Source organism: Phyllopteryx taeniolatus, chromosome 7 (assembly GCF_024500385.1).
Source record: "Phyllopteryx taeniolatus isolate TA_2022b chromosome 7, UOR_Ptae_1.2, whole genome shotgun sequence".
Classification (NCBI taxonomy): Eukaryota; Metazoa; Chordata; class Actinopteri; order Syngnathiformes; family Syngnathidae; genus Phyllopteryx; species Phyllopteryx taeniolatus.
In genome coordinates this window covers 22,690,186-22,718,177 of record NC_084508.1, presented here as the reverse complement: position 1 = coordinate 22,718,177, position 27,992 = coordinate 22,690,186, and the positions used below count along the sequence as shown (strand labels likewise).

At 41.4% G+C, this 27,992-nt stretch overlaps 5 protein-coding genes across 8 annotated transcripts; 2 read left to right on the top strand and 3 right to left on the bottom strand.

Annotated features, from left to right (window-relative positions):
• The first annotated feature begins 82 nt into the window (after positions 1-82).
• LOC133481443 (guanine nucleotide-binding protein G(I)/G(S)/G(O) subunit gamma-5) lies at positions 83-960 on the top strand. The gene is made up of 3 exons (XM_061780816.1): positions 83-200; positions 311-448; positions 526-960. The coding sequence occupies exons 1-2, from the start codon at positions 120-122 to the stop codon at positions 434-436; spliced, it is 207 nt and encodes a 68-aa protein (XP_061636800.1). The 5' UTR covers positions 83-119; the 3' UTR covers positions 437-448; positions 526-960.
• On the bottom strand, positions 636-11,006 carry rpf1 (ribosome production factor 1 homolog). The gene is made up of 9 exons (XM_061780809.1): positions 10,678-11,006; positions 8,677-8,733; positions 8,183-8,263; positions 8,010-8,105; positions 7,781-7,934; positions 4,649-4,731; positions 3,008-3,189; positions 2,795-2,921; positions 636-1,374 (listed from the first exon to the last, which is right to left on the bottom strand). The coding sequence occupies exons 1-9, from the start codon at positions 10,912-10,914 to the stop codon at positions 1,333-1,335; spliced, it is 1,059 nt and encodes a 352-aa protein (XP_061636793.1). The 5' UTR covers positions 10,915-11,006; the 3' UTR covers positions 636-1,332.
• Positions 11,007-11,335: 329 nt separating this feature from the next.
• Positions 11,336-16,178, bottom strand: dnase2b (deoxyribonuclease II beta). The gene is made up of 6 exons (XM_061780810.1): positions 15,932-16,178; positions 15,624-15,798; positions 15,301-15,379; positions 13,400-13,561; positions 13,054-13,251; positions 11,336-12,036 (listed from the first exon to the last, which is right to left on the bottom strand). Exons 1-6 carry the CDS (start codon positions 16,024-16,026, stop codon positions 11,702-11,704), a joined length of 1,044 nt encoding a protein of 347 aa, XP_061636794.1. The 5' UTR covers positions 16,027-16,178; the 3' UTR covers positions 11,336-11,701.
• A 1,043-nt stretch (positions 16,179-17,221) lies between these two features.
• uox (urate oxidase) lies at positions 17,222-24,019 on the top strand. Of its 2 annotated transcripts, XM_061780812.1 has the most exons (8): positions 17,222-17,381; positions 18,124-18,336; positions 21,603-21,719; positions 22,510-22,588; positions 22,736-22,922; positions 23,023-23,146; positions 23,685-23,768; positions 23,843-24,019. In XM_061780812.1, exons 1-8 carry the CDS (start codon positions 17,361-17,363, stop codon positions 23,912-23,914), a joined length of 897 nt encoding a protein of 298 aa, XP_061636796.1. In that variant the 5' UTR covers positions 17,222-17,360; the 3' UTR covers positions 23,915-24,019. The 2 variants fall into 2 exon arrangements, with proteins under 2 accessions (XP_061636796.1, XP_061636795.1); XM_061780811.1 differs by lacking the exon at positions 22,510-22,588 and having other exon boundaries at positions 22,630-22,922.
• On the bottom strand, positions 24,001-27,930 carry samd13 (sterile alpha motif domain containing 13). Of its 3 annotated transcripts, XM_061780813.1 has the most exons (5): positions 27,793-27,930; positions 27,245-27,354; positions 26,959-27,001; positions 24,946-25,057; positions 24,001-24,870 (listed from the first exon to the last, which is right to left on the bottom strand). In XM_061780813.1, exons 2-5 carry the CDS (start codon positions 27,267-27,269, stop codon positions 24,727-24,729), a joined length of 324 nt encoding a protein of 107 aa, XP_061636797.1. In that variant the 5' UTR covers positions 27,270-27,354; positions 27,793-27,930; the 3' UTR covers positions 24,001-24,726. The 3 variants fall into 3 exon arrangements, with proteins under 3 accessions (XP_061636797.1, XP_061636799.1, XP_061636798.1); XM_061780815.1 differs by lacking the exon at positions 27,245-27,354 and having other exon boundaries at positions 27,793-27,918; XM_061780814.1 differs by lacking the exons at positions 26,959-27,001; positions 27,245-27,354.
• Between the last annotated feature and the right edge of the window lie 62 nt (positions 27,931-27,992).

The following is a 27,992-nucleotide window of genomic DNA, read 5'->3' as shown; positions in this document are numbered from 1 at the left end:
CGCATCGCCCAACAAACCGGAAGTGGATTCGTCGCTCGCTCGTGTGACATCAAGTTGCAAGAACTCAAAACTTTTACTCAATTGTTATCAAAGCTAAAATCTATAATTAAAAAAAACAAATGTCGGGGTCATCCAACATTGTAACGATGAAGAAAATTGTCCAACAACTACGGTTTGAAGCGGGAATAAACCGAGTAAAGGTAAAAAGTATGCCTATAGTAGTTTAGGGTGTTTCTCGAGTGTTGTTGCGCGATTTTAGTGACTGGAGTTCTCCAAATGCTACTCTATGTCCGCTGCCGGTTTTCAACAGGTGTCATCGGCCGCGGCCGACCTGCAGCAGTTCTGTCTTCAGAACGCCCAGCATGACCCGCTGCTCACCGGCATGTCATCCAGCAACAACCCGTTCAGACCGCAGAAAGTTTGCTCCTTCCTATAGCAGCGACGCCCTGTGAGTCCCACTCTGGCTCAAATCTCAACACGGAATACTCCCCTTCAACGCATTCACCCTTGCAATATTTCTTACAGGTCTGCAAGAGTGTGTAACCTCGTGGAATGGACTGGAATCGCCTCAGGAGTGTTAGGGGAAATTGCAACTTTTGCAATATTTCACAATAAAAAATTTCCAGGCACTTACGTACCTTTTCGCCACAAATTTAATGCATGATTAAAAACAACATACAAGGGATCCTCGGTTAAGAGTGGCGACTTAACCAGTTTTTCCCCCCATAAATGTGTGTATGATTTTTTTTTCTAGTTCATACATATAAACATGCAAAAGAGTAATTATGACTGAGCAGATCTTGTGCTGCATGACCACATATTCTTCCTCTGCTGCACAAACTACCAGTTAATCACAAGCCATTCGTATCCTTGAAATCTCAAGAGTAAATATTTGTGTGAAAGACTCCTAGGCCATGAATACAAGCCCATCAAATAAAAAACAGTAAAGTAATTATGTAATTATGCCGTGTGACAATGTATTCTTTCGCCACTTCGCCGTTCATAACCTCGAAACATTATGTCGGGAGCATCATAAACCAAGGACCTTGTGTACAAAAAATAACCATATACCTCCCAACACGTGCCTTGTTAATTGTACAGTTATCATGGTTGACTTAAAGAATAAATATTCACACATTTCACTCTTGCGCTCTAAAAATTGTATTTTCCTGTTATCTGGTTTTAAAACAAAGAAAAACCTCATATAGAACAGTTAGCCCAATATAAGTCAAGTGCCACGAAAATCACAACACAGTCATTATGAGTGACACCACAAACAACTGTGGGATAAACAGTTGTCCTTGCGTAATCACAGAAGAGATGATTTTGCCTTCACAACTGGAATTTCCGCCTGCAGGCATCCATTTCATGGCGCTAGAAACAGAAGGAAAACAGTGATAAGGCTTTGGCACTTTTTTACCAAGACGAATCACTTGTGTAAAACATTTGTCCCTGGTTTGTGGGTTACATCCAATTTGTTATGACTTAGAAACAATGCCACATTGGAAATAATGGAAAATGCTTATTACATTCCTAATGGTCATACAATAAGAATAAAACACCAATAGACTAACGTTTACGAATAATGTTCTCACAGATGTGCCTCATGTATCTGATTCTTAACTGTCACAGGTGTAGAAAGAAGTTAACCAGTATTAACATGCATTGATTTACTTGTAATGTAAATTGGAATAATATAAAATAGCAAGTGATTCTGCTTTTGCAATGAGCCTGACGGAGACTACAGCTACTGGCTTATGTGGTTGCACAATATATCTTTTGGGCATCGTCATTGCTATACATGTATGCGCCATAGTCACACTGCAGGGTCCTGCGCAATGTTGGTCTTTTGATACATTGTCAATTAACTATAACATTCATAAGTGACCAGCAGAGGGACCTGGTTGGACATGCTAATGAGATTAGCACCAATGTTTCGATAAATTATGACCCATGAAAGAACACACACGGAGCAGCCCAGAGTGTTATATACTTTCTTTTTGTATGATAACTATTAATGAGGACATGGGAAACAATTACATGTCTGCATTTATTGTACCTCTCCAGAATGTGATGAATGAATGCATGTCGGAACAGATTATACCTGGGGGGGCATTATTGAAGACACAAACTTCAGGTGTCCACAACGTGTTTTGTTTAAACTAGTGCACTCAAATATAGATAGATATACTAATGCATATGTTAAAACATCCATCCATCCATTCTCTGAACCGCTTAACCTCGGGTTACAGGTGTGCTGGTGCCTATCTCAGCTCAATTTGAGATCGGAATAAAATCAGATTGAATGGTTGTTTGTGGAATAGAAATGTGTGCTGGTTTTCATGTTACATTGATGTTACGTATTTTTTAAACATTGGAATATATATTGCAGGGTTAAAGAAAATCGCAATGTTATTTTTTTCCAATACCGTACACTCCTATTATGTTTGTAGTTGAGTCCACTGTCCGGAATTCAGTTATTGTCAGCCTCTCCATCTTCATTCCAGGTCAGGATGTGCCCCGCCTTTCTCCCAAAGTCAGCTGGGATAGACTCCAGCTCACCCGCATCCCAAATGAAGACAAGCGCTACAGAAAACGGATGGATGGATTGTTTCCGACAACCTCGAAGGACTTTAAATTTGGAGGGACTTGTGCGCTTACAAAAAAATTTTGTTTCGTTGAGTGACGCGGCAGCAGAAAGGTAGACAACATACACAGAAATGTAGGAGGTGGTAGAAACATGGAAGAACTCCCATAGCAGCATTTAATAGATATGAAATGCGTACAATCTCACCTTGAGGACCCACTCATACTCGCCAAACTTCGAATCGAAGGTGCCTTTCTGCAGAGAGCGAAGCTTAAGAGTGAAGCGAGGTCCCAGCTCCTGAATGCCGGCCTTCTTCTCGTTCTTGAAGATGTATCTTAAGGTACACAACAGTCATAGCATGAGCTGCCTTAAAATCATGGCAAAAAAGTGATTGTGTGTAGTTTCCCATCAGACGTTCACCTGTGAAATCGGAAAAAGATGAAGTCTCTCTGGTTGTGGAAGGTGGCAACCTGGCGACCCACAAACTGGGGATTTTGAGGGAAAAGAGCAGCCAACATCCGGCCGATGCTGTGGCCCAAACGTGTAGTGAAGTTGTTCAGGATCACTTCTGGAGTGTGCTCGGTTGGGTCCTTACCTCGTCTCTGTGGGCACAAAACAACAGAATAATGTTGGGAAATACTGCTCTCCAGTTAAATCCAAACAGTAATTGCATTGATAAGTACCGTATTTTCACGACCATAAGGCGCACTTAAAAGTCTTAAATTTTCTCCAAAATGGACGGGGCATGCCGCACCCCTTGTGTGTGCACCAAGTTCCAAAATCTGTAAATGTTGTTGTGTGACTCTGATGAGCGCTCCGCTGGACTGACTGGGAGCATTTCCTGCCGACACGCTGCTTATATAGAGGAAAGGCGGACGTGACTGAGGACAGCACGCGGACATTAAAGGGGGAAGGGTGCGCGTGAAAGAGGACGCTAAAGGCACGCCCCCAGTTGGTATATAGTATGTGCATTGTGCAAAACAACATCCGTTTGGCTAAGGACCCCCGAAAATGGCCCCCACAAAGAGAGCCGCTTATGAAGCAACGTTTAAACTGCAAGCTATCAGTTACGCGGAGGAACATGGGAATTGAGCAGCCGCGAGAGAATTCAAGATCAACGAATCCATGGTTCGCAAGTGGAGGAAGCAGGAAAACGAGCTTCGCCAAGTCAAGAAGACGAAGCTGAGTTTCCGCGGAAACAAGGCGAGGTGGCCCGAGTTGGAAGACCAACGCGAGCAATGGATTAATGAGCAAAGAACAGCCGGGAGAAGCCTCTCTACAGTCACCATTCATTCGACTGAGTGCAATAACTAGGGGCTTGCCATCATTCCGGGAAGCTTGACGAAGGAACTCCAAGCGGTGGACATCGGTCTAAACAGGGCGTTCAAAGTGAAGTTGCGAGCGACATGGGAGCGATGGATGACAGATGGCGAACACAGCTTTGCTAAGACTAGGAGGCAGCGCGGGGCGAGTTACGCCACAATTTGTGAATGGATTGCGGATGCTTGGGCTAACGTGTCTGCTTGCACTGTTGTTCGAGCTTTCGTAAAAGCCGGCATCATTTCTGAGGAGCCGCACGGCAACGAGACTGACTCAGACAATGACGAGAGGGAACCTGGCGTGTTTATGGAGAACTTGCCTAACTGTTCATTTCGGATACAGAAGATGAGGACTTTGATGGATTTGTGGATGAGGATCAAAAAAGTAACGTGAGTATATTGTTAAATACTTCAATAAAGTACAACCGAACTCATGCTGCCTTTTTAAAAACATTGTTTTAGCGTGCGTGCATGCATGCTACCGTATGTTTTACCATGCCTGCGCCCAATAATACAGTGCGTCTTATGTATGTGTTAAATACAGAAATAGACCCCCCGTAACTGAGACTGCGCCTTTTAATACGGTGCGCCTTATGGTCGTGAGAATACGGTAATGTGGCCAGGGACAATGTGACAATTTCATGAATGATTATAAAATAATACTAACCTTTCTAGCAACTCTCTCTGCAATGGACAATAATACGGACTGAAATGCTGAACTATTATTTCCACATGTACTTGCCTTCATCTCCTTCCGTAGTCGAACACTGCTGACCTTGAAGTGTGCAGTTGGCCCTTCAGGGAGGTGACAAAGAACCAAACCATCTGAGATTTGTAGTTAAGAAAGCTGAAAGGATTTGCATTTTACTGCAATTAGGACTGCAGCTATCGAATATTTTAGTAATCAAGTATCCTACTAAGAATGCTATCGAATCATTCAGTAATTGGATACAGTATATATTTGCTTGGTTAAAGAGCAATTATGAATGAATACGCAAGAAAAAAATAAATTATATTTCCGACCAATTGGTTTCTTTTCTAGCTAATCAACTATTTTCTTGGATTCACATTGTGCATACGCATCAAACTATTCTCTTCAAAAATAAAGAGATTTCAGTTTAAACTTGGCTTATCCTGTATCAAAAAATAAGGCAATTTAAAAAAAGGCACAAATACCTTTATGTTGTGCAACTTCACTGCAGCAACTAGCATTTCAGCATGCCACCTAAAATACAGTGGGTTTTCATCACTGTGCATTTATGAACTTAGACTAGCTGACTAGGAATAAGACAAATATTCTTAATACTCCTATAAGTTTTGGAAGTGTCCAAGCTAAAATTAAGACATCTATATTGGAGCACATAAGGCACCAGTGGTGTTAATATTTTGTCTATCAAGCAAGTGTGAAACCATCCATCCATCCATCCATCCATTTTCTGAGCCGCTTATCCTCACATTCACACCTACAGGCAATTTAGTCTTCAGGTAACCTACCATGCACGTTTTTGGGATGTGGGAGGAAACCGGAGTGCCCGGAGAAAACCCACACAGGCACGGGGAGAACATGCAAACTCCACACAGGCGTGGCCGGGGATTGAACCCTGGTCTTCAGAACTGTGAGGCAGATGCTCTAACCAGTCGACTACTGTGCCGCCACCAAGTGTGAACCATACTTCGTTTTTCCACCACACAGTGTTGTCTATTGGGACTGGCCAGCGGCTGACTGCTCACTTAACGTTATCATGTTTTTATTTTCATCTTCTTTACTCCACAGCGGTCCTTAAATTTTGTATGAAGAAATTACCTTACGGTTACAATTCACCATGATAATAAAGTAGCCACAACAGTGGTCTTAAATACTCATGATTATTTGTGTAACAAATCAATCAATCATGTCAAAAAAATTTTTGTTTTCTCTGGTTACTAGTATTTATTTTAATATGCTTACCATTTTTTTATTTACTAAAGTAAAAAACCTACACACTGCAAATACAAAACTACTGGAGAGAAGCCCAATGAATATTAGCATTCATGATTTCACTAAATGCAAATGTATTGATTTCTTTATAAATTATAATTAATTAGGAATAATATTTTTAAATAAATGAACTTGAGGGCGGCACGGCGACCGACTGGTTAGAGCGTCAGCCTCACAGTTCTGAGGACCCAGGTTCAATCCCCAGCCCCGCCTGTGTGGAGTTTGTATGTTCTCCCCGTGCCTGCGTGGGTTTTCTTCGGGCACTCCGGTTTCCTCCCACATCCCTAAAACATGCATTAATTGGAGACTCTAAATTGCCCGGAGGTGTGACTGTGAGTGCAAATGGTTGTTTGTTTGTATGTGCCCTGTGATTGGCAGGCAACCAGTTTAGGGTGTACCCCGCCTCCTGCCCGATGACGGCTGGGATGGGCTCCAGCACGCCCGCGACCCTAGTGAGGAGAAGCGGCTCAGAAAAATGGATGGATGGATGGATCAACTTGAATCAATTACATTTTATAATTAAGCGCAACAGCAAACCAGGATCTTGTGCTGTTTGAAATCACCACTGATTTTTATTTTTTAAAACATACAGCTTTATAGTTTGGCTTTCTATTCAGAGGACACGACTCCTAAGTTATCGCCCCCAAGTAAGAAAATACATACCAACACCTCGAGTCAAATCAACTGGCTCTCTAGCTTTGAGACTATACACCCTGATGGCGTCATATATCCCTCCGCCTTGTGCTATACACATAATATAGTACCATTATACAACACAATGCCGATTGAATTTACTTACTGATCCTTCTCACAGTTAAGAGGCATGGCTCAACGCCTGTCCATAGGAGTAGTTTTGTAGATCTCGGATAATGTTGCAGAATTTATAACTAAATTTACTGCCTTTTTGTATGTCTCTGTGCGGTTGTGCTTTCTCAACACTAGCTTTCTTTAGCCTGCTGCCTACAATACCTTCCATAAACTTCGGTGAGTAACTGCGGCAATATTTAATTTGATTTGCATGTTGGCAAAAAAAGGGAACAATACATCTCATCTAACGCACCCTCTTAGACTACAAAACTAAGCCACGTGTGGCTTTTTGCCCGGTTGTCAACCGTCCGTGGCTTGGCTTGTCACGTTTTGTCATCTGATCTTTGCCAGCCATGAGTTCCAACTGACTTTTACCAATCAGCAATAGCCTTTGTTTACCTCTGCCTGCCCGCAGCTTTCATTTCTGTTAGAGGTAAACGGTTCAATCTTTGTTCTGAGAGATGGTGACCGCTCAGAAACAGATTTTATTTACTGTAAACTTGAAAAACATACATCGTGAATCCGTGTCCTTTTGCCCTTCTTGAGGTGAGATAAGCACGCCACCACATTAAAGGTAGCCCGTGCATGTGTCCTTTGAGCTTTACAAACAAACAAAAAGTTATGAGGGATCCTCAGCGTTTTTTTTTTTTTTTTTTTTTTTTAAATCAAGGTGCTTATTAAGGACTCGTTTCAGCCCTACAGCATACATTGTGGAAATCTTTGCTTGAAAATTAGATAAACGACGATAGAAACGATGCAAGACAAATGCCACGAATAACATTTCTCTATTTGTCCTCACGATTTATCGCAATGTCACCCAGCTCTAGTTTTAAGTGTAATGATTTTTACATATAACATGATTAAATAGCTGAGGCAGCTTTTGGTATCCCACCGACATCCTGCAAGACTGATCAGTGTTTACCGGTCCAAACTGTGCCGATTGGCTTAAATAAAATGCAAAAATGGTACACAAAATTACTGTATTATCCATGTTCGATCTTTACTCAAGTCATCTGAATTCTTTGAATTTTTCCAATAGGAAGCACATGCATGAGGAGCACTCATCCGGATGGCGCGGTGAAAGGATACTCGGCACTTTGCGGTCCTCGTTAATGACGATGAGGTATGTGAAGTCCCTGGCGATGCACTGGGGAATGACCCTCTTCAGGGCCAAGCCTCTTCTGTAGTAGACGTGAGCGTTTGGGATAACAGTGCGCAGCTGCTCACAGAACTTCACCGTCCTCTACGAGAAACACAGGAGTACCGTGAGTGTTTGAAAAGCAGAAGATGCGTTTACACGACGGACGGACATGCTCACCCCCCTGGGTCTGTCTGACGTTGTGATGAGCACTTTGGGGTTCGTTAGGCCATTGAAGTAGGCAGAAAATTCATCTGTTGCCTCATCAAACGCAATCTAAATGAGACCCAAAAAGATGAGGATGAACCAAAATTCATCATGACTTGATGAAGTGCTCCTAAATATGAAGACACCTCTTCATCTTCCGGGTCAACTGTCGTTTCGTCGTAGACTCTCTGGTTTTCTATTGTCTTGGGGACTTGTTTAGGTGGTGCCTTCAGAAGAGAGAGAAAGAATTAAAAAGAGCATCAAACATCAATTAACTTATTACCACGTGTATCCATATATTTACAATTCATTTTTTGTTTTAATATTGTATATTTCCATATTTAAAAACATTTTCTAATACCAAGATCCAATTTTAGCAGCTTGGACCTCTAATATGAATATTATTTATTCACTTTATCACTTGAAAGGAGAACAAATGTGTTTTGTGCAAAGATTCCCCATATAATAAACTACCTACACATTCATGCTATTTGTAAAATAAAGTATCTAAAAGCTCTTTTACTAATACTACTTTAGTTTTATTACTTTTTGAATATCTGTTTAAAGCCCCAGTGTAAACCCTGGAGTAAGTAAATACTAAAATTATTCAAAAACAGCAATAAAAGAAGCAAAAGCTCACCTTGTCGCCCAAAAGTTTTTCTTGTCTTTTCCTCTTTTTCTTAAGCTCCATCTTTTGCTGAAATACAAAGAGACAAATTATGTACGCAGACATCACTCAGAGAGAATCAGGATTGTTATTAAAAGGACCACAGAATGTCAGCATACAGATTTACGGAATGTTATGATTAGTTTGGTGTTATTGGACAATTGTCAAAGTCTCACTCTAGTTCATGCCTCATACCTACTAACTTGTTGTTCTGACCCATCACTTATATGGACAATAATGCAATGTTTTGATGGTTTTACATTGTTACTGCACTCTACGGGGGTCAGGGGACTTTCGTTTCCCTAACCCAAATCAAATGCAAGAGAGAAATCCTGTAAATTCCCACCACACAACGGATCTCCGCTAGGCCACTATGGACCAGTCTTGTGTGACCAGAGGCACCACAGATATATATATATAGGCAGAGTGTATATGTAGATACAACACGCATATTTTGAGCTCCATTCCGATGGCGACGGTTGGCTAGGGAGGTCAAGGCTGTCAGCGCAAACCAAAAGACCAAGGATGGTACATTGTGGTGCTCAGTTGCGTAAACAGTCATATAATTACAACAAGGGAACTGGGAGTCCCTTTCAAGTATATATCTTTTCATGAAATGTTATGTATTGATAGCGTACGCTTTGGCGTGGACAAAACAGTATGTAGCATGACAATCGGTTGACAAATGAGCAAGTTCCAACTTAATTTCAGTTTCCATCCATTGGCTTTTATGGGAACAACAACCTCCCCAACATGGCCGCCACATAAGCACGTCGGTTTGCTGAGTTGCTACAAGGCGCTGGCATATCTAGTGTATATGAGAGGCACCCCCTGTTCTCACAGGATGGTCGCACCCCTCAAGTTACCTAGCAGACCTCCATTGTGTAGTGTGAATATTTCTCTCACAGTTGTTTTAGGATGTGTGTTTTTGTGATTGCAGCATTTTTATCTTGCAGCATTTTTGTTTTAAAGTTGTTTTATGTGATTTTTAATTTTTTTTTGCTTTGCATCAATCATGCATTGGCAGCATATGGCCATTTGCAGAGCATTTTCCCGTCAGCCACCGTAGTGATCAGATTTCAGGTCAATTTAATTCCACAAAAAAATAAAAATACAAGAAAGATACGATTGATTTGTGACACACGTCAATGATGTGACATAAACTTAATTGACGTCTCCATTAGATGACATCAAGGAGCAATCACTTTTCTCCAAACATTTGACCTCCTTGTTACTCTGTTGTCATCATCTCCTTGACAGGATCTCTGTTGGGAGGAGCAAGGATTGGGGGCCGAGGAGGCGGCAAATATAGAAATTAAATTTTTCCAAAGTTTATGTAGCCCAACATAGCAGCAATGGTTTCAAAGTGACTAATTTACGAAAAGCATGGCAGAAACAACGGAGGAAACGACGGCGTGCGACTCGCAGTCAGAAGAAGCACAGCACCTTTGGTCTCACTTTCAATCTGTTTACCTTACACAATACAAACTACAAATCATGTCTGCGCTGAGCTGCCTTGTTCCTGTTTTTCTATGTCATCGTTACCTGGTGAACCTATTGTGCTGTTTCACGAGTGTAAATGAATACATTTGAGACCATTGCTTGTGAAATAGTTTGCCTTAATTTATAAAAAGAATTCATAATTGCTGTTGTTAGAGTGACGTTGGGCAATATGTAGTTTCACATTCTTATTTTATATTTTTGTCTATTTGACCTTCATTCTCTGATTTAAAAAAAAAAAAAAAAAAAAAAGCTGGTCATCTACCGCTTACTCAGCACTTGAGTAGTTTTTACTTTTTCCCCCCTCGAGTAAGTAGTTTAGCATAAACACAGCACAACCCCATTTTACGGTCGGTCCATTATTATTTGTCAAGTCTACTTCATGATAAATCTACTTCATGATAAATCTAGTTACACTACCAGGCCCTGAATTACACTTCCTAAAAACCGACGGGGTCATGTTAAGGACTTTACCTTTCTTTTCTCCTGCTTTAGTTTCATAAACATGAAGTGTCTTCGCTGTTTATTCTTGATTTCAGACACACTGAACGTCGGTGGGAAGGAGACCCCCGCCTCAGTCTTCTCTTCTTTCACCTCGATGCCGCCGGTTTCCATCTTGCCTGGATGTTCCGCACCCTTCGTCTCACCACTTTTATTCTTCTTTTTCTTGCTTTTGACATGCTGCGTCAAGGGCACATCGATGCTGTCCATCTTGCTCGAGCAGTGTTTTGGGAGAGGACTTTTCACGTGCGAGGCAACTGCTGCTTCCGCTTCCTGTCTTCACATCCGGGTCAAATAATTTGGTCATTTGTTGAAGACGTGCAATCCCTATTGGCCAGGAGGATGCAAAGCATCGAAAGAAATAGGTTTAGTAATTGTAATAATTCACTGAATTTGATATTCAAATAATAGAATACAAATCCCTGGTGTGATTTTTAGAAGTATAGTCGTCCTGAATGTGACAGAAGGACCATGTGAGCATACCACCATTTGATGACCCACCCAATGGGTCTTCCAGGAAATGTTTTTTTTTTTTCACGTGTCATGTAAATTCATAATCAACGTTTGAGTGTGTAGAGATACAGACATTAAGGATTCCCAGCTAAAGCATTCATTAAAAAAATATTAGAGGTGGGTATAATTATTGTTTATTTGTTTGTTAAGTTATCTGATGATTGAGGGAATTGATGATTAATCACATGTTGAAAAATGAGACAAAATGGAGTGCACTACTTGACTGCAAACAGCAGAGGTGCTCTTGATGCAGTTTGCTGACCCAAGAACAACATGATGCTGTAGCATTATTCTGCTTAACACCATAAACTCACATCTTGAGAATGTCCCTCATTTAAAAAAAACAAAAGTATAAATTAAGATTAACAGTAGGAAACTGATGGATGGATTAATTGATACTAGGTCAAAATTACCATAGACAATCAATTGAAATTTTGACAAATGTCAATCCCTTTGTAGGAACAATACAACAACGGCCTGTCGTTCAGCATCCAACGTACCAGTCCACCACCTGTCTGAAAGCCCTGTAAATCAAAGGGTTGTAGGAGCACAGTAGCCCCCCACCGCGCCACATTTGGGATACCTCCCTGTTCAGGTCCCCCAAGCAGGTCACCTGGATCTGAGGAAGCCACGACACGCACCACTTTGAGTGGTCGTACTTAGAATGGAATGGGACAGATTCGGGAAGCCGGATCGTCTTGATGTTCATGACATGATTGGGCAGGGAGCAGTTGGAAGGCAGGTCGTGGCCTTGTCTCTGCCAGGTCTCGACCAGCAAGTCTGCATCCAGGACCTGAGCCACCCAGCCAGTGTAAATGTCTGGAGGCCAGTTAGAAAGTAATTCAGTTGTGGTTAGAATAATATACTGTAAATAATGCACTGCATATGGCACTACAGTACACATTAAATTGAGATTGTCATTGCATTTGATGATGATAACATTTTACAACCCAAACAAAACACTGACTTAATAATGACAGGATATTTAGCAAAAGGACAACTGTCTTTTTGATGACCAAGTGTAGTTAGGGCGGGGTGTTGTTTCTGTCTGTACTGTGGTGATAGCGTTTCTGCACTTGATCATGAGTGTTACACAATTTCAAAACGGTAGCTGGAGGACAATGATAGTTCTTACACAAAATTGTTGGACAAATTGGACAAAATTGTTGGGGTCCCTCTGTTAATGAAAGAAACCCCACAATGATCACTAAAATCACATAAAACTCACAAAGTAAATACAAACAATATGAAAAATTAAACAATGAAAATCAGGCAGTGTTTTATTTTTGTGGCGTAACAGAATTATCTTTAAAAAAAAAAAACTAATGCAAAATAGCCTGAACAAAGATAACTCTCCTCCCTGTAACTTAATATTTTATTGCACAAACCTTTGAGGGAATCACTGCATTCAAAATGATTTTTGTAACCCATGTGAGACTTTCAGCATGTTTCCACATTCTCAGGTTTCAAGGGTGCCTTCTTCAGTGTTTATATCAGGACTCTTCAGAATAGTCCGATGTTTTGTTCTTATCCTGTTGGAAAACCCATGACCTACAACTGCGACCTAACTTTCTGAAAGTGGGTAGTAATTTTTTAGTAATAGCAATAATTTTTAGTAAAATTCAATTTATTGCTACTTTGGTCAGTTTCTAATTATTTAGTGATCATTGCAGGTTTTTTAAAATTTTATTATCAGAAGAGTACCAACAATTGTGTACACATCCTAAGTAAAAAAAAAAATAAAAAAAACATACAGCTGCAGTTCCCTGATTTCAGTGTCAAAAAGCAATAAATGGCCAAAATGAACAGATATAATGACCAAGAAAAATACCTTACCATCAACAAAACGTTCAGATTTGGCAAAATTTAAAAACATCTCTCCCTGCAGGGACAAGAGCTGGTCCATTCTTTTGTCTGAAGGCACTTCTGGCCTGTAGCCAGCACATAACTGGGCCAGCTGAGGCAGTTTGGAAGCAAATGCAGAGGGCACGGAGCAGTTGTAGAACCGCGGGAAAAGATACGCCAGATGTTGTGCTGTTATTGGGTAAAAATCGGAGAGAACCAGCATTACAAAATTATATATGAATTGAGATGTTGTAAAAAGATAGCAAATGTTCCGAATGTGTGTGTGTGTGTATATTCCTTGCTTTTAGCATCATCTTACAAATGAAGGTCCACTCACTGATATTGAGGAATTGGTCATAGCGGAGGCTCACACACAAAGCTGTCTGGCCATTGACTTTGCCAGAGGACGGGTAGAGGTAACCAAACTCTGGGAATGAGGGGAAATGGGGAATACTGTGGGACAGCCACAGGCCTTGGGAACGGTCAAATAGTAGTACCCCTGTTGGAAGCAGAGAACCAACTCTTAATCTAGGTACAGATTTCACACACACACACACACACCACAAACACTTTCATCCAAGTGTGTGAATCAAAGTCAACAGAAGTTATCAGAGGAATGGTCTTTGCCCTTTCATGACTTTGACACTAACATCATATTGACCAATTCTTCTTCTCAAATGTCCCTGCATTACAAAGGCTGAATATTGGCCTTGAAATGTGTGATAGTTTGACATATTTTCACTAACATACACATGGGTATTAAAACACTGTAAGAAGACCACATTTGGGCTGAAATATTGCACTTGAAAATCCATCCATCCATCGTTTATTATGCTTGTCCTCACTAGGGTCAAAGGTGAGCTTGAGCCTATCCCAGCTGACTTTGGACAAGAGGCTGGGTACAACCTGGATTGGTCACCAGCCAATCACAGGGTACATATGGACAAATAGCCATTGATACTTACATTCAGACCTATGGTCATATTAGTCTTCAATGAACATACTGTACTGCGGGAAACCCAACACAAGCAAGGGGACAACATGCATTACAAACTCCACACAAAGAGGCCAAAGCCAAGATTCGAAGTGATCGTGATTGATTCAAGCTTCGCTACAGTTATGTTCGCAAGTATGGATGAAGTACATGGTTTATTTTATTTATTTTTATTTTTTTACTTGTTTCAGCACATTTCGGACGGTCATTCACAGTTATCTATATCACGCTGTCTCTCCAGTTGTCATTTAAGCAATCCATCTTGTAGCAAAACTTTCAAATTAAAACAGCAGTGAGTGTGCCGTGGATTTATCCAAATGTGAAAGATTTAATAAAACGAGTCATCATCAAATCAGACATGTTCAGCACTGCACAACAAAACCCCTGAACCTATCAAAAGTGCTACCCTCTAAGCAGGGAGACTATAGTCGAGAGCAGATAAATTACCCCGTAATTGTCACATACGTGGTTAGGGCGAAGTCGAGTAACACAAGGCAAGAACATGGTGGACCCAATTGCAGGGAAGCAGGGAGGCAAGGCAGGAGTGCGGGAGTCTCAAAATAATATTTAATCTTCAAAAAGGGAAAACAAGGATATTGGCTAAAGCAAAACTGAACAAAGTCCCACAACAGATAATCAAACCAAAGTAACAAAGAAACACTTGAATATCTAAAACTGGAAACAAACTATGACCTGTGAGTAAGATGTGGAATAGATAGGGAAAATGACACCTGACAATGACATACCACAATGATAAAGACAACTGGTGACTATGACATGGCAAAGACATGTGACAACGACAATGAACCGACAAGAACTGAAAGAAACCAGGGAACTAAATACAAACAAATTGACGAGACAACGAGGAACACCTGGACAAGACACGAGTGGCTGGAGAGAGCTGATTGGTCGACACAAAGTCGACGAGAACAGGAGGACACAACAACCTAATGAGCACACGACAAACATGGAACACAGGGAAACATGGAACAAAACTAAACACAACCCAAACCAAAACACAGACCATGACAGTAATTACATTTAGATTTTAGACCCTTGTTCCCACAATTGTTATCTCAAAACATAATGATCCTCAAAAGTTTCATATTTACCCCAGAAAATTCCCGTGTTTGAGATGCAGCAAAATTTGTAGGCTCATCTTTGGGATTTTACATTTACACCAACTATTTAACAGCACCCATTCCGATGTTCAACCCTGAAAATTATAGCTTCTTGTACTGTACCTTTTGTGTGTCCATATCCTTTGCTGTATTTGAGGACAGGTGGTGCATCATTGTAAAGGCCATAAACAGAGTTGTTTGACTGAGGAAAATACAGCACATTTTCACAATGTCAAAAATAAAAGTCCCAGTCCTGCTTAGATATTTCTTTACACAAAGTGATAACAAGCACAGTCATACTGACAGCAAACGGCACAAAGAAGTGCTGTTTATAGCACTCTATAGCAGAAGCTACAGTTCCCTGTTGGAAAAAAATTATTCTTCCTCTAAACTGGAAAAGTGGTTCTTCAGTGTATAATGAATGAGGGAATAAAGAAGAACCTCACCTTGTAAATGACTTTACTGTAAAGCTGTTTGAGGGTGTTTCCAATTGCTCCTTGACTAGTGTTAACCATGAATTTACTAAGTTGCCAGGTCCCTAAGGAGGGGTCCAGGTACATGTAGTCCACCCCACTACCCACCTCACCAATCTTGTATGTCGGCAGCTTGTAGATGATGAACCTGCAGCAGATTAGACAGTGATTTCATTCCAGAACACACCAAAATGTAAAGGATGAGTAAAGAAAAGAAAAGTAATGTATCAATTAGACCACACAGTGAGGTTATTGTTGTCTGAGTACATAAATAAGCTCACCAGTCGACAGGCTCGCCAGCTTCATTCTGACAGGAAATAGCAGCATCACACACAGTGAGGGCCAAAAGTACAAAAATACTTAATGCTGTGGCCATTGTGACCCATTGGTGTCTACAACTGAGTAGACCCCCCCAAAAAAATTTTTTTAAACAACCTCTAAACCTATGACTGATGTGTAAACCATTTTGAAAGTGGTCACTGCACTGCTACAACCCAATGCAAATAAGGAAGTGATGTGATATGGTCCCATGACAGTGGTTTGGCTGACTGTAGTAATTTTAACACTTTGGGTGGTGTTTACAATACTTCATACTACATGCGCAGGTTTTTCCAAAATACAGCTAGAGATACATGGCTGTAGATGACCATAATGTATCCTATTGGGCATGTTTATCCAAAGGTACCATAAGTTGCACTGGGGTGGAAATTTTCTGTTAAAACCAAAACCTTTCATGGGAAGTTTAGCTGCGGAATGTTGAAAAATATTTTTTTAAATGTTAGTCCAAATTACAGTAGCTGCAATTGTGCGGCTAATTTCTACAAATTGAATTATATTCAAAAATTGCAATGAACACCTTATTTTGTAGGCATGCATCAAAAAAATAATAGAAAGTATTTTTACATATGAGTTACACCATTCCATTTAGGTTAAAAAAGCAAGTTCAGGTTAATTGGTGGCTGGTTTCACACAAGTTATGGTTACATTATTTCTAGGAAAATTTCAATTATTTCCACAGAAGGAACAATGTGTCATGCATGTTTGACCATTGACCTGGATCACTGATGGGTGGTCAGCCATTTGCTCCATTACTAACAGGCAATGCAATGGCTTCCTCCTGCATAAAAAAAAAAGTGTATGTTAGGTAAATTGAAGAACGTAAATTGTCCATAGGTGTGAATGTGAGTGGGAATGCTTGTTTGTCTATAGGTGCCCTGCAATTGGCTGGCAACCAATGGGATAGATGCTGGCTCACCATGACCCAAGTGCTCCATAATTCCTATTTATTCTCGTGGAAGGTTTAAAAGTACGAAAATTGTCATAACAAACAGCATTTCAGATGTATTGTTGTATAATATAATAATGTTTATAAAAAAGAGCCCAGCTTCCCAGCTTCTGAAATAATGAATTTGTCGAACCCAACTCTTTGGATATTTTGCACAGGCTGCCACATCAGTTTATGCAAAGTGAAGAGTCAAAGTTTCACATTCCTGCGTTTTGCCTCGTTCCTTAATAAGTCAACCCCCCCAGCAAAAAAAAGTAATGTTTGTAATGTTTGAATAACAGCTACCCTGGATTCAGAAATGCTCCAGTGGCCTGGGGCAAAGGGAGAACCTCCCTCTCTTCAAAACCACCTCTACCTGTTAAGCTGCATTTATTGCTGAAAACAAACCACTGGTTGGCTCGATGACCAGCTGAGAAGAAGACAAAATGGCAACTGCTTTTGCTCAGGTAACAATTTTAGACTATCGCGCCAGAATTTACATCTACCAACTTTCAGTCCAGCGTTGTCATTCTAACTAAGATAATCTTCAGTCATATGTTGCTGCATGCTTATGACTTACTTTAGTGCCAATGACCACACAACCAAATGCAACCTAGCATATATTAGGACAGATAACAGCAAATATACTGTAAATAGGACAATATCAATATACAATATTCTTATGCTGTTCCATAATAATAATACAAAAATAATATATACATGTTTATGGCTCGTGCATCAAAACATTATTCAATTATATTATCTGTGCGTGCGTGCCAGAAAGTAAAAAGTTGATCATCATAATTTGCACAATGGAATGACAGCTGGCGGCACGGTGGCCGACTGGTTAGAGCGTCAGCCTCACAGTTCTGAGGTGCGGGGTTCAATCCCCGTCCCCGGCTGTGTGGAGTTTGCATGTTCTCCCCGTGCCTGCGTGGGTTTTCTCCGGGCACTCCGGTTTCCTCCCACATCCCAAAAACATGCATTAATTGGAGACTCTAAATTGCCCGTAGGCATGACTGTGAGTGCGAATGGTTGTTTGTTTCCATGTGCCCTGCGATTGGCTGGCAACCAGTTCAGGGTGTACCCCGCCTCCTGCCCGATGATAGCTGGGATAGGCTCCAGCATGCCCGCGACCCTAGTGAGGAGAAGCGGCTCAGAAAATGGATGGATGGATGGATGGAATGACAGCTTTCGTTCACGTGGCAGAATGTCGAATTTGTGCGGACGGGCTACGGCAAGAACACAGTGAAGGTTCTGTGCATCAGGAGACAGGGGGGACACCATGACATCATCGAGATCAAGGCAGACGTGCAACTCACTCTCAAGTCCCGCAAGGATTATCTCACCGGAGACAACTCGGACATCATCCCTACTGACACTATCAAGAACACTGTCCATGCTTTGGCTAAACTCAAGGGGGTAGGTTGTACCACACGACCACCACAATCCACACACAGTAATTGAGTACAGTATCCAAATCTATACATCAATAGCCTCTACTTGTACTGTAGGTCATAAAATGCCTGAATTATTTTGTAATCTATATTTTTATGTGTGTGCAGTTTCATGAATTTAAATGTGTATTATTGTTTAGCGTGAAGTGTGATGGAAAATTCTTGAATCAAAAAACAAATTCACAATATGCACATACACTGAACAAAAATATAAATGCAACACTTTTGTTTTTGCTCCCATTTTTCTTGAACTGGACTCAAAGATCTAAAACTTTTTATACATACACAAAAGGCCATTTCCCTCAAATATTGTTGACAAATCTGTCTAAATCTGTTAGTGAGCATTTCCCCTTTGTTGAGATAATCCATCCCACCACACAGGTGTGGCATATCAAGATGCTGATTAGACAGCATTATTATTGCACAGGTGTGCCTTAGGCTGACCACAATAAAAGGCCACTCTGAAATGAGCAGTTTTGCTTTATTGTGGAGGTCTGAGGGGTCAGAAATCCAGTCAGTGACCACCATTTGCCTCACGCAGTGCAACACATCTACTTCACATAGAGTTGATCAGGTTGTTGATTGTGGCCTGTGGAATGTTGATCTACTCAACTTCAATGGCTGTGCGAAGTTGCTGGATATTGGCAAAACTGGAACACGCTGTCGTATACGCCGATCCAGATCATCCCAAACATGCTCAATGGGTGACATGTCAAGGGAGTATGCTGGCCATGCAAGAACTGGGATGTTTTCAGCTTCCAGGAATTGTGTACAGATCATTGCAACATGGGGTCGTGCATTATCATGCTGCAACATGAGGTGATGGTCGTGGATGAATGGCACAACAATAGGCCTCAGGATCTCGTCAGGGTATCTCTGTGCATTCAAAATGCCATCAATAAAAGGCACCTGTGTTCGTTGCCCATAACATACGCCTTCCCATACCGTAACCCCACTGCCACCATGAGCCACTCGATCCACAACGTTGACATCAGCAAACCGCTCACCCATACGACGCCACACAGGCTGTCTCCCATCTGCCCTCAACAGTGAAAACCGGGATTCATCCGTGAAGAGAACACCTCTCCAACGTGCCAGATGCCATCGAATGTGAGCATTCGCCCACTCAAGTCGGTTACGATGACGAACTGCAGTCAGGTCGAGAACCCGATGAGGACGACGAGCATGCAGATGAGCTTCCCTGAGACGGTTTCTAACACTTGGTGCAGAAATTCTTTGGTTATGCGAACCGATTGTTGCAGCAACTGTCTGGGTGGCTGGTGTCAGACGATCTTGGAGGTGAACATGCTGGATGTGGAGGTCCTGGGGTGGTGTGATTACACGTGGTCTGCGGTTGTGAGGCTGGTTGGATGTACTGTCTGAAATGCCTTTGGAGACGGCTTATGGTAGAGATATGAACATTAAATTCATGGGCAACAGCTCTGGTGGACATTCCTGCAGTCAGCATGCCAATTGCACGCTCCCTCAAAACTTGTGACATCTGTGGCATTGTGCTGTGTGATAAAACTGCACATTTCAGCGTGGCCTTTTTTTGTGGCCAGCCCATGGCACACCTGTGCAATAATCATGCTGTCTAATCAGCATCTTGATATGCCACACCTGTGAGGTGGGATGGATTATCTCGACAAAGGGTAAATGCTCACTAACACAGATTTAGACAGATTTGTGAACAATATTTGAGAGAAATGGCCTTTTGTGTATGTAGAAAACGTTTTAGATCTTTGAGTCTAGCTCACAAAAAATGGGAGCAAAAACAAAAGTGTTGCGTTTATATTTTTGTTCAGTGTATAATGCTAATTATGTTCTATCAGTTGCTAACAAAAGAAGAATATAAACATGACTGAAGGCTATGTAGGCAAAGGATGCAATCATTTGTTAGTGCAATGGTACAGTACAGTGTAGTAATAGCCATACATCTATTTTCGATAAAGTTTATCCTCAATAGGGTCACGGGTGTGCTGTAGCCTATCCCAGCTGACTTCTGGCGAGAAGCGGGTTACACACTAGACTAGACTGGTCGCCAACCAATCGCAAGGCACATTTAGACAAACACACAAACAACCATTCACACTCACACTCAAATCTAAGAACAATTTAGTCTTCAATTAACCGAACTACATGGTTTTGGAATGTGGGAGGAAATCAAAGTACACTGGGAAAACTCACTCATGCACGGGGGGAGAAAATGCAAACTCCACACAGGACAGCCAAAGCCCAGACACAAACCCAACGACCTCTGAACTGTGAAGCGGATGTACTAACCAATATGATAGTAGAATTAATAATTGTAAACCCAAACCAACCAAAGTTGGGAAGTGCACAAGAGAAACCATTTTAGGCTTTTTTCTTGTGCCATTTTTTTCTAGTTCATGTGGTGCAAATTTCTTGAAGATGGCGGCACGGTGGACGACTGGTTAGAGCATCTGCCTCATAGTTCTGAGGACCTGGATTAAATCCCTGGCCCCGCCTGCGTGGGTTTTCTCCAGGCACTCCGGTTTCCTCCCACATCCCAAAAACATGCATGATAGGTTAATTGACAACTCTAAATTGCCCGTAGGTGTGAATGTGAGTGCGAATGGTTGTTTGTTTGTATGTGCCCTGTGATTGGCTGGCAACCAGTTCAGGGTGTACCCCGCCTCCTGCCCGATGATAGTTGGGATAGGCTCCGGCACGCCCGCGACCCTCGTGAGGAGAACCGGCTCAGAAAATGGATGGATGGATGGATGGTTGGATGTCTTGAAGATCCCCTGGGAATGGCCAAAATGACTCTAAAATGGCCACCTCGACCCAAAATGTGTCAATCCTTTGTGTATTTGGGCATGATTTCTTGAGTTTTTTGTGGGTCTACTTATGATAGACATGCAAACTAAATTTCATGCTGAAAAGTGAAAATGGCCTTCGGGACAGAATTTTGAAATTAATTAAATAAATACATAAATAATATCTGGGGTGCGCTATAGAGGCATTTGTAACTTTTTCCCCAGGATGAAAACACCTGCAAAATTTGGCGGGTTTTGTTCTGGTGCTATAAAAAGTCGTAACGCAGTATTTGATGAATTTAGTAATGGTATTAACTATTATATAATTATACAGTCCTATTATAAGAAATCTGATTATGAAGTATAAGAAGTTGTGAATTTTTTTTCAGAGAGGAATTGTCAGTCACAAAATATGTGTAGATCTCTTACTTTACCTGTGTTTTGTGTTCAGGTAAAGACCATTGAGCAGTTTTCTTTGGATATTTGTCGCCATTTCCTGACCTCTTTCAACCATGTGCTGAGGGCCAAGGTTCACATGGAGGAGGTGCCGTGGAGAAGGCTGGAAAAGGTAAAAGAATTACAGAAGTTAACTTGTTTTTTTCAGTGACTGTATAAACTCGTTTACCCCATAAGGAGCATTTGTGGTGACTACAACATTGTTCAGTTGTAACAACAGTAGTAAGTGCAACGACAACAAAATCTGGGATTCACATCTATATCAAATGTGTTGACATGATCCACTGCCAATCATGAATTAAACAGGTTAAACACAATGGACTGGCACTCACACACACACACACACACACACACACACACACACACACACACACACACACACACGAAAGAACCACTACACTTTGATTATTTGTTATTCTGTTTTGATCATGATCCAGAGCCAGATCGTTTTTAAAACACTGAGTTGGTTTGGTATCATCAAAAACACACATTGATTAACTTAAATGTTGTGTGCAAATAACAATAGAAAAATAATTTTAGTTAAATAATTCAACAAAGTACTCTGGTACAGTTTTATCACATCCAGTGATTTCACTAATGGGGGTTAAAAGTTGTACACTTGCTATCGTAATTAACAGAAATTTGTGAAATAAACAGAAAAAAGCTTGCAAAAGGAAAATTAAAACGTTTGATTACCACAACCAGATATTATGCAAATTCAAACAAATGTTGACCTTGTGCTGTGGAATCTTTGGTCCCATACACACAGCATGGCCAATGAGCCCTCACTGATGTTTATTGTTGTTCCAAGGAAAGAAAAAAACCTTTTTCTCCATCACTTGTCTTCACTAGGGCCTGGTGAATGTGCAACCATGGCTTATTTCTTTGTTTTCCTCTTTCAGAATGGGGTCGAACATGCCCATGCCTTCATATATAGCCCGGAAACCTGTCGCTTCTGTGATGTCGAACAACATCTTAATGGTACTGCAACCAACTTTCTGTCGTATTTCTTACTTACGTAGATTGTAGGCTCCAGCACTCCTGCGACCCTTGTGAGGATAAGCGGCTCAGATAATGGATGGATGGATGGCACCCCGCACACTCACTCTCTTACTGTCCAACACTCAGGCATCCCAGTGGTCCACGGTGGACTCAAGGACATGAAGGTGTTGAAAACCACTCAGTCTGGTTTTTGGGGTTTCCTCAGAGACCGCTTTACCACGTTGCAAGAGGCCATGGACAGGTGTTTCTGTACCACTGTCTATGCCAGGTGGCGCTACAACAAGGTTCAAGATGTCAACTTTGATGCTGCATGGTAATGAGCTCATCCAATTGTCTATATCTGTAGCTTTACATACATGCAAACCCTAGAAAACGCTGTGATATTTAACCTAAAATCAGCCCTGTCCTGATAGGAAATCTGTCAAAGATACGATCACTGAGAAGTTTGCAGGCCCATTTGATCATGGAGAGTTCTCGCCCTCTGTGCAGAAGACTCTTTATGACGCACAAGTCCTAGTTCTCTCTCGGGCTCCTGAGGTAAGGCCCCATTTTAGTTTATAGGGCACCCATCAAAATATTTTAAAACCCAAATACTTTTTCTTCTTTGCTAACTTTTTCTATATTTGTCAGAATTAAAATAATTTTATAATAATATGGCCTCTATTAAGGAATAATCATTTCTGTCACAGACTAATAAAAGAGATATTCTTTATATGCTCAGCTGTTTACATTTCATTGCACAATGGTGGTCCCTATTTTTGATTCTAATCTCTTTTTATGTTTTCCTTGAGGCACAATTTTAAAATTTGTTCCTGTACATGTGATGTACCAACATAAAGCCAAATTCCTCGTTTGTGTTGCATTCACATTTTTGGCAATGAACCAGATTCTGATATTAAATTGTATTTATATATTTTTAATTATTACTTTTTTTTTTTTTATTTACCTAATTTGCTGGTTGGCCATGAGAAATCTCATGGTTAAGCGACCTTATCGTGACACGTGACTGTATAAAACAAGTCAAAGAGAAACAGTCAGTTAATGCCTCCCTGCTCATGTATGCATCGATTTACAGGTGGATGAAATAGAGATCATCATGCCCAACAACCACTACTTCACCATCGACATGACAAAAATGGGCATTGAGAACAAGGGCGAAGTAAGTTTGGTTAGTCTATCGGATGGTGTGCGTGATGTAATTTGTTGACTGAAATGTTTTTCTTACTATCACAGGTTCTTCTTCCCCTCGACAACCCCTCAGGAATCATCACAGGAACTGTGCGCAGGAAGCAAGCCAGACTGTGAAGACAAAAGCCCAAATATAGAATATACTGCCAAGATTGATGATATAAAGTACCTTAGTCTCAGAAACAACAACCAATAAACAGGTGTCATTCTTTGGTGAGAAAAGAGCACCGTTTATTGCAAGTCTTTGATTGAAATAGTCAAACTCCAATGTTGCACAAGGACAAATACACACACACACCTGATTAGTTGTCTTTGCAACCAAGTTGAAGCACCACAGGTAGGAGGGACATCATAATTACACACACATTTCTATTTCCAAAGAACCAAGCAAGACCTTTTGAGTTTGGCTTGCTGTATCTGGGAAAAATATAATACTTCATATTTCCAGCCAAGTGGCGAAGTATGGACTCAGCTGCGCAGTTTAGGGCATACACATATTACTTTTTTAGGGCAAATTCAACAGTCAAAGTGTTCTGGTGTTTTCAATCATATAACATCTTATGTACAAATACAAATTTTAAAACCATCACTGGTTCATGACACGCACACAAATATATAACACATTCCACACACACAAATCCCACTTCTGGAATACCACCCTGAACAACATTTCTTGTCTTAAATAAAACACGAAGAATAAAAAATAAAATACAAAACTGAAGCAGCAGAAATAAGAACAGCTAAAAAGGTAAACAGCTCATTAGACCCTTAATGTGCGACCCAGGATTGGGGTCCACGCTTCCGAAAACATATTCAAACTGATCCTGTTTTAAGGTGCCATGCGGCCAGAGAAGTCTCCACCAATGGACACCTGGTCGAGAGTTGTCGATTGTCACTGAGGCAGGGAGCAGCGAGCGCCTGATGACGTGCTAACAGGCGTTGCTCTTTAGGTGTTGGGTTTGCAGGGGCTTCACGTGATACTCGTAGATCTTCAGCGCCGGGCCCAGCTTTATTGACAGGCCCGTCAACACGTCATTACGTGTCATCAGCAGCAGTGACTTGCCATCGATTTCCTGTCAAGTAATGAAGAGATTTTATTCCCATTGACAACCAAGTTTCCTTTAAGTTAAATGGGAGGCAGGCCCAACCTGATCTTGGAACGCTGCGGCTTGCTCTTCGAACCCTGTTGCTTTAAAGTAATTGACGACGTCAGCAACCGCCCAATTGGCTGGATCTGGAAGCTGGCCATTCTCCGCTGGGCTACAGAGAGAGTAAATCCTTCATTACAAGATTCAACATTTACTATACTCTGAAAAACATGCGGAAAAATGCATGGAGGAATCCTAGTCTGCTTCCTGACTACTGTCGAGGCGCCCTTAAGCAAGCCACTGACACCCTGGCTAGGAGGTGCAGCACTGCATGCGTGCCCCTTTCACTCTGATCTCTCTCCTGTGTATACCTGCATGTGTGTGATCTGAGTCTCTGTGCTGTGCAACACAAAATGTGCAGAAGGGTGTAAATATGAAATTATATTTACTTGAGGGATTACAATAAGTATAATAAGTTAAAAAGATTGGTCTGTCTCACAGTTTTGAGGTTCCCGGTAAGACTCTTGGCTCCAGCCTTCCTCTGTGGAATTTGCATGTTCTCCACATCAAGCATGAGTTTTGTTCGGGTACTCAGGCTTCTTCCCACACTCCATAAATATGCATGCTAGGTTCACTGAAAACTAAATTGTCCAGAGGTGTTCCCTGCGATTTACTGGCGACCAGTCCAAGGTGTACTGCGCCTCTCGCCCGAAGTCAGCTGGGACAGGCTCCAGCTCACCTGTGACCCTTTTGAGGATAAGCAGTAGACTCTTCCACCGATCTCATCGGCTACACCGGATCAGCCCATGTTTTACATTTCATAAAAATTTAGTCATCGGCTTTAATGCCCTAATTTCCTAGGTCCTATGTAACGGTCGATAGAATTTGTGGGAAAAAAAACATGCCGGTGATGATACAACTCAAGCTATTTGGAATCAATGCAATACTGCAGTACCTTGTGGGGGAGCATCTACAAAATGATTTAACACGACACAACCTGTCCAATGCAGGTTGTTTGTTCAACAGAAAAATAAGAGAAAAAAGAACAAATTCGCAACTGAGAGATCACTACACCGATGAGTTTCATGACATCATCTCTCTTGGACTGTTTCACACAATTATCACTTTGCATGCTTACTTTCAAACACAATTGAAGCTATTATAAGAGCAAGTTAACAAGAAATAAGGGCGCAAACATGTTTGAGGACGTACGCGACGAGTGGAGAGTTTGTGATAATGTAAATATGTATGTGCTCATCCATCCATCGAGCCATCCATTTTCTTTACCGCTTATTCTCACTAGGGTCGTCCATCAATCCATTTTCTGAGCCGCTTCTCCTCACTAGGGTCGCGGGCGTGCTGGAGCCTATCCCAGCTGTCATCGGGCAGGAGGCGGGGTACACCCTGAACTGGTTGCCAGTCAATCGCAGGGCACATACAAACCAACAACCATTCGCACTCACAGTCATGCCTACGGGCAATTTAGAGTCTCCAATTAATGCATGTTTTTGGGATGTGGGAGGAAACCGGAGTGCCCGGAGAAAACCCACGCACGCACGGGGAGAACATGCAAACTCCACACAGGCGGGGCCGGGGATTGAACCCGGGTCCTCAGAACTGTGAGGGTTCCCCCCCCCATATACTGTAAGCTGCAGCCCAATGGTTAAGCTCATCGCCTGCCACCGTGGGGGACCTAGGTTCAAGACCCCGACTGGACCATCCGCCAACATCTTCCGGACTCACGGCTGTGGTGTCCTTTAGCAAGACACTGATACCCCGTAATGTTCCCCGGGCGCTTCAGCTGCCCCCTGCTCCAGTGTGTTCCACTAACTTGTGTATGTGTTCACTGTGATGGAGAGAACAAATTTCGTGTGCATGCATGCATGTTCATGACAATAAAAGGTGATTCTATCTTCAATACTTGTGTGTGTGTGTGTTGGGGGGGGGGCTACTTGAATCATATTCTTTGTAAGTAACAGCACTCTTTGAGTACAATTTTTAGCTACTGTCTACACACCCCCCTGACTGTAAATAACAAGCACACTCTTTCTTCTCAGTAATCTGAGACTGTACCTTTTGGTGTCAACAGAACCATTTGCCTTGTCTTCCATGACGGCTGTAACAAAACAATTGGGATCCATTATGACATACCTGTCAACCAATGCATGCTCGGAAACTTTAAATTAATTTAAATACACCTCGAACAATGACTATACTATACGTTGTCACAAAACAGCGAGTATGCAAGCAGAAGGTAAACTCACTCAGCTATTATTAAGCAATTACAATACTCTGGCTAAAAGGTAACTTCTCTACGACATCATGTTGTACAAACGCGAATGTACAGGTTTTTACTTACAGTATACGTTGCAATTAAATTTCATCAGATTGTTTTTCTTGTCGATCTTAAAGAATGGTTGACAGGTTAAACATCCATCTTTTTTGTAGTCTTTCAACGACTAGCCGTTTCTATCGGAAAAAAATTGACAGGAAATAAGTGTTAAGAGGAGAAATGTAAAGTAATGACAAGCAAACAAAAGTGCACGAGGAAATCAGAGGATCAGGAATAGTATAACAAAGCTACTATTATCTCAGTATCTAAGAACGCAACGAGATGCGCTATGTGAAAATGATGTCCCTAAACTCACATTTAACAATGACAGTTGAATAAAAAAATAGCAAAATAGCGTCAACGCAAACCCTCCCGCATTTCCATTGATGTCAACTAACTTTAATAGCAAAATACAACGTGGCCCAAATTGCAAAACAGTCAGAATAAATAGAAAGTGATTATCACATACTGTAGCTGCCTTTTCGCATTTATCAAGCTAACATAGACAGTTAGCTGGCTTTGCTAATACAAAAATCGAACATTTTGAATTTGTCCTTTTTTGACAATGAACTTACGGATGACGACAAAAGTTCCTGACTTCCCGGGGTGTTTTACCGGCAAAAAACCGGAAGATATTCATTTGATAATATCAACATTATTCAAAGGCAACTAGCTCTTTATCGTCATAGCTTCCTTTGCACACGTCACGGGAGAATCATGGGAAGTGAAGTTTATTTCATCCATAGAACATGTGCTGTATTTTATGCATCCGCGA

Excerpts from the sequence above, each read along its gene's own strand:
- LOC133481443 (XM_061780816.1), top strand. The coding sequence starts at position 120 with ATGTCGGGGTCATCCAACATTGTAACGATGAAGAAAATTGTCCAACAA. Across the intron at positions 201-310 it reads CGGGAATAAACCGAGTAAAG|GTGTCATCGGCCGCGGCCGA; the intron begins GTAAAAAGTATG and ends GGTTTTCAACAG.
- rpf1 (XM_061780809.1), bottom strand. The coding sequence starts at position 10,914 with ATGGACAGCATCGATGTGCCCTTGACGCAGCATGTCAAAAGCAAGAAA. Across the intron at positions 8,264-8,676 it reads AAAAACTTTTGGGCGACAAG|GCACCACCTAAACAAGTCCC; the intron begins GTGAGCTTTTGC and ends TCTCTTCTGAAG. Across the intron at positions 7,935-8,009 it reads CGTCAGACAGACCCAGGGGG|AGGACGGTGAAGTTCTGTGA; the intron begins GTGAGCATGTCC and ends TGTTTCTCGTAG.
- dnase2b (XM_061780810.1), bottom strand. The coding sequence starts at position 16,026 with ATGGCCACAGCATTAAGTATTTTTGTACTTTTGGCCCTCACTGTGTGT. Across the intron at positions 15,799-15,931 it reads GCTGGCGAGCCTGTCGACTG|GTTCATCATCTACAAGCTGC; the intron begins GTGAGCTTATTT and ends AATCTGCTGCAG. Across the intron at positions 12,037-13,053 it reads ATCTGAACGTTTTGTTGATG|ACATTTACACTGGCTGGGTG; the intron begins GTAAGGTATTTT and ends ACTGGCCTCCAG.
- samd13 (XM_061780813.1), bottom strand. The coding sequence starts at position 27,269 with ATGAAATTTAATTGCAACGTATACT. Across the intron at positions 27,002-27,244 it reads ATTTAATTGCAACGTATACT|CCGTCATGGAAGACAAGGCA; the intron begins GTAAGTAAAAAC and ends GTTTTGTTACAG. Across the intron at positions 25,058-26,958 it reads GGTTCTGTTGACACCAAAAG|CCCAGCGGAGAATGGCCAGC; the intron begins GTACAGTCTCAG and ends CTCTCTCTGTAG.
- uox (XM_061780811.1), top strand. The coding sequence starts at position 17,361 with ATGGCAACTGCTTTTGCTCAG. Across the intron at positions 23,147-23,684 it reads TTCTCTCTCGGGCTCCTGAG|GTGGATGAAATAGAGATCAT; the intron begins GTAAGGCCCCAT and ends ATCGATTTACAG. Across the intron at positions 23,769-23,842 it reads GCATTGAGAACAAGGGCGAA|GTTCTTCTTCCCCTCGACAA; the intron begins GTAAGTTTGGTT and ends TTACTATCACAG.